The 13,462-nt window shown below is 41.0% G+C and overlaps 1 protein-coding gene across 2 annotated transcripts; it reads right to left on the bottom strand.

Annotated features, from left to right (window-relative positions):
- Positions 1–4,024: 4,024 nt before the first annotated feature.
- Positions 4,025–8,697, bottom strand: LOC146391708 (nesprin-1-like). 2 transcript variants are annotated; one of them, XM_084915224.1, is made up of 4 exons: positions 6,667–8,697; positions 5,659–5,807; positions 4,781–4,945; positions 4,025–4,703 (listed from the first exon to the last, which is right to left on the bottom strand). In XM_084915224.1, exons 2-4 carry the CDS (start codon positions 5,713–5,715, stop codon positions 4,554–4,556), a joined length of 372 nt encoding a protein of 123 aa, XP_084771350.1. In that variant the 5' UTR covers positions 5,716–5,807; positions 6,667–8,697; the 3' UTR covers positions 4,025–4,553. The 2 variants fall into 2 exon arrangements, with proteins under 2 accessions (XP_084771350.1, XP_084771342.1); XM_084915216.1 differs by lacking the exon at positions 6,667–8,697 and having other exon boundaries at positions 5,659–6,658.
- Positions 8,698–13,462: the final 4,765 nt, after the last annotated feature.

Here is a 13,462-nt window from a genome sequence, read left to right on the forward strand (position 1 = left end):
TCCTAGAACATCAGAAGTAATCAGGATAGTATTTTTCTTGATACTATTGTTAATAGACCTGGAAGTGATTTTCAGAGTAGCATGTGGAAGTAGCATGAATACTACTAGCATTAATGGTAGCATTAAAGCAGGAGTCACACTAGAGTGTTTGTTCTGTTGGTTACTCAGATCCAAGGATTTAGGAAATGCAGCCTATGTGTTTGCATGCAGCCCTCCAAAAAAAACCAGCCATTAAAGTTACCAACTACCGTCTACCTGACACTTTGTACAGAAAACTACTTTCCTTAGTGCTAATTTTCTTTATGCTAGTACCAAATCACAACAATAGTCACTTCAAGACACTGTATATTGTAAGGTAAAGGCCCTGCAATTATGGTGCACAAAGGTGAAAAACTCCCTTTTAGCAGGTGAAAACCTGAACCACGCTGGGGGAGGGGCGGGCATCTGCTGCGATCGGTTGGGGTGGTGAGAGGAGGAAGACGGGACAAAGACAATCTGGGGAAGAGAGCCAGAGAATATTCTCAACTAATGATTGAATGCAGAGAGGTGTATAAACAGATAGTGAGTGAAAAGGGCGACTGAAGAAGAAACACATCAGGGGAACCCGTCAGCAGCCTAGACTTAGGCTAACTAAGGGAGGATTCAGGGAAGAAAGGAAAGTTGTAATCCTAATGTTAAAAGTAGAGAGGGTGTCCGTCTCCCAAACCCAAACTGGAAGCTGGTTCCACAGAAGTGGTGGCTGTAGCTCAGGTGGGGGAGCAGGTCACCTACTCCCCGTCTACATGCCAGATATCCTGCATGAAAGTTGCTCTCCGGTGCATCCGTCAGAGTATGAATGGGTGTGAACGGGTGAATGAGGCAAGCTTTGAGTGCTCAGAGTAGAAAAGCACTATATAAGAACCGGTCCATTTACCATTTACCAAGAGGGGCCTGGAAACCGAAGGGTCTGGCTCCCATTTTACTTTTAAATACTCGGAGCGAAGTGCTCTAATGGGGTGATATGGTACTATGAGGTCATTAAGATAAGACAGGGGCTGATTATTCAAAACCTTTTATGTGAGGATTTTGAATCTTTTATTCTGGAGCCAATAAATGTTCTGTTTCTAGTCCCTGTCAGGACTCTCGCTGCAGCATGTTGGATTAACTGAGAGCTTTTAGGACATCCTGATAATAACCTCAGCACTTCCTTTTGATCATTTTTGTGGGGGGAGGGGACATTAACACCAGGTTTTCTCAAACAATTGACACACAACCTGTGAAAATGAATAATTTCAGTAACTACAAGTGTGTGTTTACATTTGGATCGTATAGATATCTGGCATTAAAGCTCAGTCTTCAGAAAATGTCCTTTTCTTTTTGATTTCTTTCAGAGCAGTCTGGAATTGATTTTTGACTAAATAATTAAAACTAATAATAATATATTACTATATTATATTACTAACAAATCCAGGACACCCCTGTTGATCCAGTAGCTCTTAATGAAGTTTGAAATAAGAATCGTGGTGAGTTCATTAGAAATATTTCACAATCTTTTTTAAATCAGTCATTACTGGAATCTTCTGAAGTGCAAAAACAGTGAGATTATATATGAGAAGGACGGACTCAAAGACTGTCGTGTATCACATATATATTACATAGATGTCCAAAATCAATGCATCATTAATGAAACTGAAACAAAAGTACTGAATTTCATGTGGAAGACCAAACCTCAGCATTCAGGAAAGTCTTATACAGGAGCAAAGATAATGGACGTTACCCGGAGTTTTCCACTGTGAAACCAGGAATAACAGCTTAAAAATGTTGTTGGATTTCTGTGATCTAAATCATTGTCAGCCTGGCAGGTAAATAGCGTGGACACCAAAGTTTGTGAACGTGATAACCTGAGAACAAAGACATGTAGGATTTTAAATCGGTACCATAGGTGTGTCTACTGGGAGGCTGAGGCTTAGCGCTGGTGGCTGCCAGTACTAAGTATTATTATACAACTGTGCCAACCCTTATTTAGTTGATCTTATCTTCTTTCCTTGTGTTTCAGTTAGTTTTTACTCAAACTGGGTGTAGAAGGAATCCTCGCAAAGGTTTCTTTTTCTTCTGTGTTATGTTTTATGTATTTCTCAGCTCTTTGCTTCCTTTTTTCTACTTTAAACTTGTTTGTATGCTGTTGTGTAAATGTTCACACTTATCATAAAGTTTAAAAAAGTAGTAGGCGTGGTGATGAGCAGGAACAGGAGTAAAACTCCAGTAAGTGTACCAGTACTGTACCAGTGTGTAGCATTAAAGTCAAACTACAGTGGTTGTAGTATCAGTAGAGTAGTGTTAGTACTAGAGGTGGGAGGAGTAGAAGCAGGTGGAGGCACTGGCTTTAGGTTAGTACTGCCTTTCTCTGGTTCTCCTTTACAACTCATCTCCTTCTCATTTGCTGACAATGTGCAGAGACATCATCCTTCAGAGCACACCGACTGATGACCCGTCAGCACTGAGCAGCCTGTACATCCTGACAGGACACGAAAGCAGCTACTGAGAGAGGACACGGGGCTTCTCTTTCGACGGTGTTACCAAAGAAAAGCACAGCCTGTCTGTAACTGTGGGGTGGAAACGATGCTCTGTTTCACTGAGGCTGTGCCAGGAAACGGTTCAATGCTGGGAATGACAAATGTTAGGAAGGTATCCTGCTGACTGTCCAGCCTTCACCTGTACACAAGACACCTGTCAAGGTCCTCGCTGGGGTTATAGTTGATAAAGCTTTCTAGCTTTTCTTGTCTATTCAGCTTACCTGCTTAAATCAGACCTTTCTGTTAAAGCTAATGCAGACTCCACTGATCCACCTGCTCAGTGTGGACGGGAGAATAACCTGAACATGGCCTCTGGGACATCATCGTACTGATGTTATGAAGCGCTCAGCCAGGTTTTCTTCTTGATCAGACTGAGGGGCAGACTGAGTGTGTTTTGGTGCCTCAACATTCAGTCATATTCTGTAAAGCCATTTTCTGTCTGCATGCTGCACATAAACTCTTTGGACCAGAGTGCTGTGACACCTACACCTTACACCTGCAGGAGCTGCTCGGCCATAGAAAGCTGTTCTGTGAAGTGCACGGCTTTTTTGCCAGTGTTGATTTTATGGGTTTAATGTAATAACTAATTTTTCACATCATCGTCTGAGTCGTAATCCCAACGAGGAATCCTGGAATGAAAAACTTGATGGACGCTCCAGCTGAAGAGTGAAGTGTCAGACTTTTAATGGATCTTTCAAGCATTAGCGTACTTACAATGGCAGAAACAGTGCCACGTCTAAAGCATAGGAGCCATCTTCATCTCATTCTTCCCATTGCATGCAAGTTTTTTCTCATCCTCAGATGGACAGAATTTGGTTTGCTGACTTCATTCAGTCACACCATACTAGAGCATAAAAAGTGGAAATAAACTGGTCAGTAAGAAAGTGTGATGCTTGAAAGTATAGCGTAAGGACAGCAGCAGCACTGCATTTACAGCTGATATGATGACTTCAGCATCTTTAAAGAACTGTGAAGGAATTATCAGTGCTAACACAACCTTAAGCACGTGATGTGACCGTATACACTGCTTACACTCTCAGTATCCTTACTTAAAGAGAACATCTCAGAAAAAAGTACAGTTAGCAAGAAGCTTTGAGAACAAGGCAGTGTTATTGTATGCTAACCACCGTGGTGGTGTAGCTTGTCCTGATAAAAAGTGAATGTGGTCACATTATACTTCACTCAGAAAAATAAAGGTGCCAACTGGAACCAAAAGTGGTTCTTTAGACTGATGCCACAAAGAACCTTTCAAACAATGGTTCTTTGAAGAACCATTTCTTTCAGTGGTTCATTGAAGAACCTTTAAAGGTGCCCCAAAGAACCATCAAGAAATGGTTCTTTGGGGCACCTTTAAAGGTTTTTCAAAGAACCTTTTTAAAAATGGTTCCTTAAAGAACCATTTTTAAAAAGATCCTTCAAATGGTTCTTTAAAAAAAAAAAAAAACATTTTAAAGAACCTTTTTTGAGTGGTTCTTTAAAAAACCATTTTAAATCTTTCAAAATAAAATGTATCATAAATTGAATTTGAGTAGGGTAAAATAAATACGAGCACAGCATAGACATATATTAATGGTTTATTGTCATTTTGTAGTATACCAAAGACAAAAAGGCATTTTAACCCTCAGCACAACATCACTACTAATACATGTCACATATTAGTGTTTTAAACAGTAATAATTAAATATATTTGCTATACTATAAATATATATAAATACTATATCTACAGATAACACAACAATTAATACATGTATTGTTTAATTAATAAAACATCAGAAAGTGATAAAACACATTAGAAATAGCAATAGCTTCATAACAGACCAATAAATCAACACATTTTCATCAGCAGATGTTTGCATGTTCAGTAAAAACATTTCAACAACAAGTTTATGATTAAAATGATCAATGAACTTCAGCCTTACGCTATGTAATGTACGTTTCATGTTGTACTCATGGTCCTTTGTTAGTCCAGTTTAGGATAATGTCTCTGACGTATGTATCATATCAAATATATTTAGTATCAAAACAAGCCCACACCTGCAGTTGTTTCAGTTTTTCACTGGTGTTTCCTGTTAGGCGGACATCCATATCAGCCAACCAAACGACAAGTTCCTCCCTTTGTGCTTCAAATCCCTCCCACTCTGAGACAAGGAGCTGAAAGAGAGAGAAAAGAGTCAATTATAAAGAAGACAGAAAAGTGAAACCCTCCTCAGAAGGTCTGACTCGCATACCTGCAGTTGACCTGTGATGGACTCCAGTTTGGCGTTCACGTCATCCCTCGCCGATGCCAGCAGCCAAGTCTGCAGGGTGCCCTGGAAGAGCTGAGTTAATGTTCGACTCCTCCCGGTCAGGCTCTCCAGCTGGATGATCCGAGGTCTCCCCTCTCGCCGCTGCCTCTGAACACAGAAACACAAATTGCATCTCAAGCAGGAGGTGCAGATTTTTTTTGCTATCCTTTTCTAAATCCAGGCTAGATCACGTGGAGGTATTTGGAAAACTTTTTTGGCCAGCGGACGACTGTTGTCTTGCAGAAAGTCAAATCAATCAAACATATGCGATACACAATCAATTCACAAGAACACATTATACAAAATAAGTCCAGTTCTTGCCTGATTTCAAATGAATTCTGCACCAAAACAGGGTAAAACGAGTGTTTGCAGCAAATGTGAGCACAAAGCCTCACTTTGTACAAGCCTGCTATTAAAGTTCTCCTCTATGCAGACGACTTTCCTGTTTTCAAGGCACAACTTGGATCTGCTGTACGAATCTTATGGATACACACTAAATGAAACAATAGTGTGCATGACTCCAGATTCTGATCCCTCATCCTAATATGGTCCCAACATAGCAACAGCAATAAAGCAAATGTTGAGGCTTCAAAATACAAAGTCCATAAACCAATGGCTGACATGGGTTTCATCATAAGGGTGATAAATATACAGATTTCAGTCTGTCTTAGAGATTTGATGTTCATTTACCTGCAGATGCCCTATACGTGCCTGCTCTGTGGTTTTCCACAACGTTTTCCACATCACTATTTAATACAGGAAGTAAGTGAACTGAAACAAGTCATCTTTCTTTGTGAGAGGACCATATTAATGAAACAAACCTCAATGACATCATAGGGATCCCTAAATATGCTCCTGCTGCTTCTCTTCCTCCTCATCCTAAGCTTCCTTCTCCTTGTCCTCGCCTTCCATCCAATTGTAATTCAACCTAATTGTGTTTCTCCCCCTCCTCTTCCTCATTTTGTTGGAGCTGTGAACACAATTAATGTGAATCTGGATTAATTTGTGCAAACAAGAAAAATCTACAGCTTTTTGGTCAGAGGTGCTCTTGTGATTTAAGCCGGGTAGAGTAGATTTATGTGTTGATGCTACCTGCTTCAGCTCTGGCTGCTGAGTGATATTTACACCCTGGCTGGATTACAAACTTTAACCATGTGCTGAACTTTAGCCCAGCGTTGATACCTCTTGTTAGTATAACGACCTCTTCTTAGCTTGTATGTATGATGGTGGAAAATGAAATATACAAAGAAAAGACCGGAGCATACCTTGTCAACTAGTCCAAAAATAAGTTATACAGGAACAGTCAAAGACACACCTTCTCATGTCACATTTCTATTCATTTCTATATCATTAGAGTTATCTAATCTAATTATTCATTCAAAACACTTATGCATAGCTGTATTTTATACAGCTCATACAGAATTCAAAGTACAGGTTCATGTGAGTATTTAATGTAGGGCTCAGATCTACAGAGTTTCTAGAGCAGACACAGAGCTCACGTCACAACAGGCTTCAGGCGCCATTTTAGTGACTTTAACAATATATTAAATTTTAATTTCGGTCTAGCTGACATTAGGTTATGTACGCAGCTCGCAATCGAACCACATATTTTAGAAGCCAAAGGTTCAAAATAGTTGGGAGCAGCTTCACTTAATTAAAACAGTGGTTTTGTTAGGAAAACAGTTTCTGTATACCGGATACTAAATTGCGCTGACGTCAACGGCTAACGTATCTAGCTAATCGCTACTGTTAGCACAACATTAACAGCAAGCTACAATGACGAGTAACAAAAACAAAACAGTAATAAGGTTTTAATGAAAATGTTTTACCTTTTCCAACAGTCCCAGAATCCAGAGCTTCAAAGTCCAGCAGGTACTGAAGACTGTTATCCGTTTCGCTGTCACCGGCCGTGAGAAAGTGTTTTCTTTCCCCTAAAGGTCAAGGCCCGCCGCTCGCGCACTCTGTCTGCGCATGCGCATCCCAACGACTGACCCCCTCCGTCCGCTCCCGGGAGGTTATAGTATGACGTGTTCTGACATCTCTCTCTCTCTCCCTGTATCTATTTGGCTCGAAACACATATTAACAAATTGCTCAGTGATGAACAACTACTCAGATCATTTACCTAAGCAGTGTGCTTTGTCAAAACGAAGTGTGTGTTCATTACACTGACATTCTGTTCTGCAATTGTTATTTACTTGTATTTTATAATTTGACTTACATACTGCTGGGTGGTTTGTAAAGTTTACAATAACTAGTATTATCATTATGCTATATTTTCAAAAAATATATAATAATCTCAAAAGTAATGCCTTGGAGTAGAAAATAGTAATGCTTTATTAACATTTAAAACTAAAGTACAGTATTTGAATGTGTGTATTGTGTCTACTGTTTGTTAACTCACCATATTCATAATGGGTTTGCAGGGTTAGGGGTGTGTGTGTGTGTGGGGGGGGGGGGGGGTTAGGGTCTTTAGGCTTTCCCCCCCCACCCCTGCCACCAGTATATTTTTAAGCAAATATTTCTAACTTTTATTTGAATATTCAGTTTCCTACCATCTTCTCTTAAAGGGTAATTGCCAGGTAACCCGCCCTCCCCCTTCGCACACACATGCACACAAAGAAAACACACAGTATAATTCACAGCCTCGTTATAGTGAATAAATATTTATGCCATTTACACCATCAAACTTAGATTGCTAAGGATGAAGAACCTTTTGTTCTTTAAAGAACCATTTGTAATAGCTGAAGAACCATCCACAAAATAAAAAGGTTCTTTGACGTATGATGGTTCTTTAAAGAACCATGAAGACATCTGAAGAACCATTTAAGAACCATAATTTTTCTGAGTGTTGTTAACTAAAATGAAAAAATGAAATAATTCCACTACATGGGTAAAGATATTTATGATATTTATGGAAAGGATACTATAAAAGTAACACTGGCCTTTCCATGAGAGAAACTTGAAGTACAGTATGCATGTTGAGATTAATGTTTTTTTAATATGTTTTTGCTACTATGTGAAGATGTGATGTTATTAACAACACAGAATAGACAGAAATAAAGATTTTCATATCTCTTGGAGTTTTATGAAGAGTTTGTTGGGTTGTTCTTCTTTGAATGTGTGGATCGATGCTTCTACGATTTATATCTTAATCCTTCAATTTGTAAAAAACATTTTGAATTCCGTTTGAGAAGATAAATGAAGGTTCTTGCATTCAAGTGGAGGCTCTAGCAGACTGAGAAAGTAACTGCATAACTGTGTTATTCCTGCACCCATAGCAGCAAGTAAGTGAAGGCAGTGATGAGCGCTGATGAGTTCTCAGATCACTCAGTCAGTCTCTGAACGTCACCTTTATTGTGATCGCGCACTTTAAGCTTTCATGCCTGTATTTTTTGCACAATTGTGATAATACTGTATTGAAAGAAATCTGTGCACAGATGAACATGGGGCGGCTTTGCTCAGGTAGTAGAGGAAGGTGCTTCAATCCCCGTCTGCATGCCAAATATCCCTGGACAAGATACCAACCCAGAGTTGCTCTCCGAATGTGTGTGAACATTACACAGAAAGTGCTTACAGAGAAAAGTGCTTGCGTACACCTGAATGAGGCAAGTTCTTTAAAGTGCTTTGAGTACTATATAAGAACCAGTCCATTTACATCGCCAAAGCACTCAATACTCTCTTTACGAAGTTCTCTGTAGTTTGTTTCTCCAGCACCATATTTGACCGCGGTCTAGTGAGCCCTCACTTACGAAGACACAGTCAAGCTAGCCGCACCTAAAATGTTGTTGCACTATTCTTATGCACATTACGGTACGGGTGCCGACTGGCTTAGAAACGCAGTCTTTTGTGTCCTGACACTATTGTACTTCACAATCCACTCCTAGTTTTGGTTCATCTCCACTCTTCACCCTGTGACCCACAGCCCAAATTACTGTACGAGAAAATTAACAGTAAAATTTACCCAATATACAGTACTGTACTTTTAATATCCTCATCTTTGAGCTCAGATTACACAAACACTGTAAGAGGTGACAGAGATATTTCACTGGATTCTGACTCTAGGCCATCTCCACTTTTCACCCAGTGATCCACACCCAAAATTACTGTACGGTTTTCCAGAAAATCAACAGTAAACTTTACCCAATTTACTGTACTGTACTATATATTTTCTCATCTTTGACATCAGATTACAGGAAACTGTAAGAGGTGACACTGATATTTCACAGGTCTCTGACTCTGGGTGACCCCCACTCTTCACCCTGTGATCCACACCCAAAATTACTGTACTGTTTCTGAGATTGCTGTGTTAACCCTCTCAAGGCAGGCGTTGCAGATTTGCAGCAGTTAAAAGCTAACAACCTGATCACCCCACATACATATTTTATGAGTTTTTTTTACTCAGAAGTACCACTGCAGGTATTCTTTTGTGCATTAGCAACAAAAACTTAATTTGAGCCTGAGAGGGTTAAGCATGAGTATGACAAAGGCTAAGAAAATATACTGCCTGAAATAATATCAAATTTAAACAACAAATTACAAAATTGCCACACCTGCTGTTATTGCCAGGTGTTCGATAGAGCATTATTGAGTCATAAAAAATACATATCATTGAAATATCATCAGTAAAAGAAACACTCTCACTATGTAAGACATGTTAGCAAATTCAGTTAATAAATAATGTATCAAATCTATACAGATGTTTGAAGGTATAAAGCAAAGCATGTTTGTTTCTTATGGCTTACAAATGTGTTTGCCTTTAACATAATTTACATTTCATTTATACAGTTTCACAGATGAAACAGTAAAATAGGTTTCCTGAACTGTTCTTCATGGCCCAAATTTTGAATCCTTTTGAGGGTGATGCATTATCCATGAAGGTGGGCAATTTGTTCATTGATCTCTGACCCTCGCTGACTCTGACGCCTCCTAATTCTGCTTCCAGCCTTGCTGATGAATTTGTTGTCACTGATGCTGTCACCAGTTGTACACAACATCTCTGTTTGTCCACCAGTCTAATCTGTAATTCAGGTGAACCCAGAATTACCTGCATCTTTGTAATGTTTCAGAAAATATACACTATATGTTGATGGGCATTGTCCCACTTTTCTTTCCTTTATAAGTAAGAATCTCTGTGGTTTTAATGACAATTCATATACAGATTGTGGAGGACATTTAATTCAACACTCAAAAAAGTTCCTCACCAGCAGACTGTAGTACAATTTCAGCCCACAGTTAATAAACCCATCCAATGCAGCGTTATCAGAGAAATTATGCAAGTGTTATGTTTGTATGTACTGGTAATCTATTTATCATTTATCATGATTCCTGCTCTGATGATTACTTTCTTCTCCTTCTGTAATTTTAATAGATAAAGGATGTTGAACATTAAGCTCCAAACAGGATGAATGAGGAAGACCACAGAGGAGAATTGTGGATGTAGTGAAAGAATACATGCAGATGGTTTTTTTCATGGTGGAGGAGCAACTTCTGATCCCATCTTAAAGAAAAAACACATAAAATTGAAGAGTAAAAATAATGACAACAATATGTCTAAATTTTTTATTAATTTTTTAGAGCAAATGCAGTCTTGTCATGGTCAGAGTTGCCCACTCATCCATCTTCATCCGCTTTATCCGAGGCCGGGTCGCGGGGGCAGCAGCCTAAGCAGAGAGGCCCAGACCTCCCTCTCCCCAGCCACCTCCTCCAGCTTATCCAGGGGAACACCAAGGTGTTCCCAGGCCAGCCGAGAGATATAATCTCTCCAGCGTGTCCTGGGTCTGCCCCGGGGCCTCCTCCCGGTGGGACATGCCTGGAACACCTCACCCAGGAGGCGCCCAGGATGCATCCTTGTTAGAAGCCCGAACCACCTCAGCTGGCTCCTTTCGATGTGGAGCAGCAGCGGCTCTACTCTGAGCCCCTCCCGGATGGCCGAACTTCTCACCCTATCTCTAAGGGAGAGGCCAGCCACCCTTCGGAGGAAGCTCATTTCTGCCGCTTGTATCCGCGATCTCGTTCTTTCGGTCACTACCCACAGCTCGTGGCCATAGGTGAGGGTAGGGACGTAGATCGACCGGTAAATTGAGAGCTTCGCTTTTACACTCAGCTCCCTCTTCACCACGACGGACCGGTGAAGCGTCCGCATTACTGGAGCTGCAGCCCCAATCCGTCTGTCGATCTCCGGCTCCCTTCTCCCATCACTCGCGAACAAGACCCCGAGATACTTGAACTCCTCCACTTGGGGCAGGAACTCATCCCTGACCTGGAGTGGGCACTCCACCCTTTTCCGGCTGAGAACCATGGCCTCAGATTTGGAGGTGCTGATCCTCATTCCCGCTGCTTCACACTCGGCTGCGAACCGTTCCAGTGCGAGCTGGAGGCCCTCACCCGATGAAGCCAACAGAACCACATCATCCGCAAAAAGCAGAGATGAGATTCTGAGGCCACCAAAGTGAAAGCCCTCCGCCACTTGGCTGCGCCTAGAAATCCTGTCCATAAAAATTATGAACAGAACCGGTGACAAAGGGCAGCCCTGGCGGAGCCCATCACCCACCGGGAACGAGTCCGACACTTGCAACGGTTGTATAGGGATCGAATGGCCCGTAGCAATGGTCCAGACACCCCATACTCCCGCAACACCTCCCACAGGACACCCCGAAGGACACGGTCGAATGCCTTCTCCAAGTCCACAAAACACATCTAGACTGGTTGGGCAAACTCCCATGCACCCTCAAGTATCCTTGAGAGGATAAAGAGCTGGTCCAGTGTTCCGCGACCAGGACGAAAAGAGTTGCCCACTCATATTTAACTAATTCAAATACAATTACTGCATTTAAATGCTTATGTTCTAATAAAAGGCATTGTTTAATACTTCTGCCATGACAACCCAAATAAATCAATGAGAGGGAAACGGGAAGATTAGTCATCAGGTAAGGTTTACTGTTCATTTACCATGCCTTGATAACAGTAAGCTTAACAAAAGAAAAATGTTGGGGAGGAGAAACAGTGTTCTGTCAAAACATCCTACCGTAGCGTAAATTTATAGTCTTGTCTATCAATCCATGCTAACTTATCAGAATATGCTACCTTACGTGGTTAATGGCTCTGTTGTATAGGTAGCATGTTCAGATGGCCAAATCACACTATTAAAACATGCTTCCTGCTGGGATTTATATAGGTAGGATGTTCAGATGGCCCAATCACACTATTAAAACATGCTTCCTGCTGGGATTTATATAGGTAGGATGTTCAGATGGCCCAATCACACTATTAAAACATGCTTCCTGCTGGGATTTATATAGGTAGGATGTTCAGATGGCCAAATCACACTATTAAAACATGCTTCCTGCTGGGATTTATATAGGTAGGATGTTCAGATGGCCCAATCACACTATTAAAACATGCTTCCTGCTGGGATTTATATAGGTAGGATGTTCAGATGGCCAAATCACACTATTAAAACATGCTTCCTGCTGGGATTTATATAGGTAGCGTGTTCAGATGGCCCAATCACACTATTAAAACATGCTTCCTGCTGGGATTTATATAGGTAGGATGTTCAGATGGCCCAATCACACTATTAAAACATGCTTCCTGCTGGGATTTATATAGGTAGGATGTTCAGATGGCCCAATCGCACTATTAAAACATGCTTCCTGCTGGGATTTATATAGGTAGGATGTTCAGATGGCCAAATCGCACTATTAAAACATGCTTCCTGCTGGGATTTATATAGGTAGGATGTTCAGATGGCCAAATCGCACTATTAAAACATGCTTCCTGCTGGGATTTATATAGGTAGGATGTTCAGATGGCCAAATCACACTATTAAAACATGCTTCCTGCTGGGATTTATATAGGTAGGATGTTCAGATGGCCCAATCACACAACATTAATTATGGTGGGGGGTGGACAATGGCTATTACACTCGATGCACTCCAGCTGACTTACCTTGGTATGAATGACGACGTACTCACAGTTTGGCGGCTTGAAAATAGCCAAATCTTGCACCCAGCCATTTGTAAATTGGATGTGCGCCTCCAGTGACTTGTAATTACGAAACTGGTTCGCAGTGTAAGCGCTTACTCCACAAACAAGATACGTGAAGATATCAGGGTAGGACAGTGGGGGTAAGTCGTCTGGGTCTTTACTCCACTGCCGTATTTCATATGGGTCCAGATTTGCGATGCGCTCTAATTTTTTCAAGTGCTGCTGCTTCGCCTCTGGACGCAATCGGTCTCTATACCGTCTGTTTTCTTTTGACCTGCTTTTAAGCATGTTTCTTGTCGTCGTCGTTCCAACACGGTGCGTTTGTTTTGATTTGTGGACCCGGAAAATGGCGCAATACATTGCGGCGTGAACCAGGTGTAGGACCGAACTCTCCCACACACATCACATCACTATAAGACTGGACTCTCACACACATCACATCACCACACACACTCTGGTTTTTCTTCATGTACACTTCCTTATAATCTCTTTCTGCTATTTGCACATTTTTACTGTAAATTTCTAAGTTAAATCTGTAAATTTTATAATAACCTGTGATAGGTTTTTAGCGTAAACCTATTCGCTGGAACGTTAAGGACAATTTGCTACACAGGAAAACAAGACACGAGTAGGCAAAG

The sequence above is a fragment of the Perissodus microlepis genome, chromosome 3 (genome assembly GCF_051167445.1).
Source record: "Perissodus microlepis isolate ML-2025 ecotype Zambia chromosome 3, ASM5116744v1, whole genome shotgun sequence".
Lineage (NCBI taxonomy): Eukaryota > Metazoa > Chordata > Actinopteri > Cichliformes > Cichlidae > Perissodus > Perissodus microlepis.

Coding starts and splice junctions, on each gene's coding strand:
- LOC146391708 (XM_084915224.1), bottom strand. CDS start 5,715: ATGAGGAGGAAGAGAAGCAGCAGGAGCATATTTAGGGATCCCTATGAT. Junction 4,946..5,658: donor ATCCCTATGATGTCATTGAG/GTTTGTTTCATT, acceptor TTCTGTGTTCAG/AGGCAGCGGCGAGAGGGGAG. Junction 4,704..4,780: donor CCATCACAGGTCAACTGCAG/GTATGCGAGTCA, acceptor TCTCTCTTTCAG/CTCCTTGTCTCAGAGTGGGA.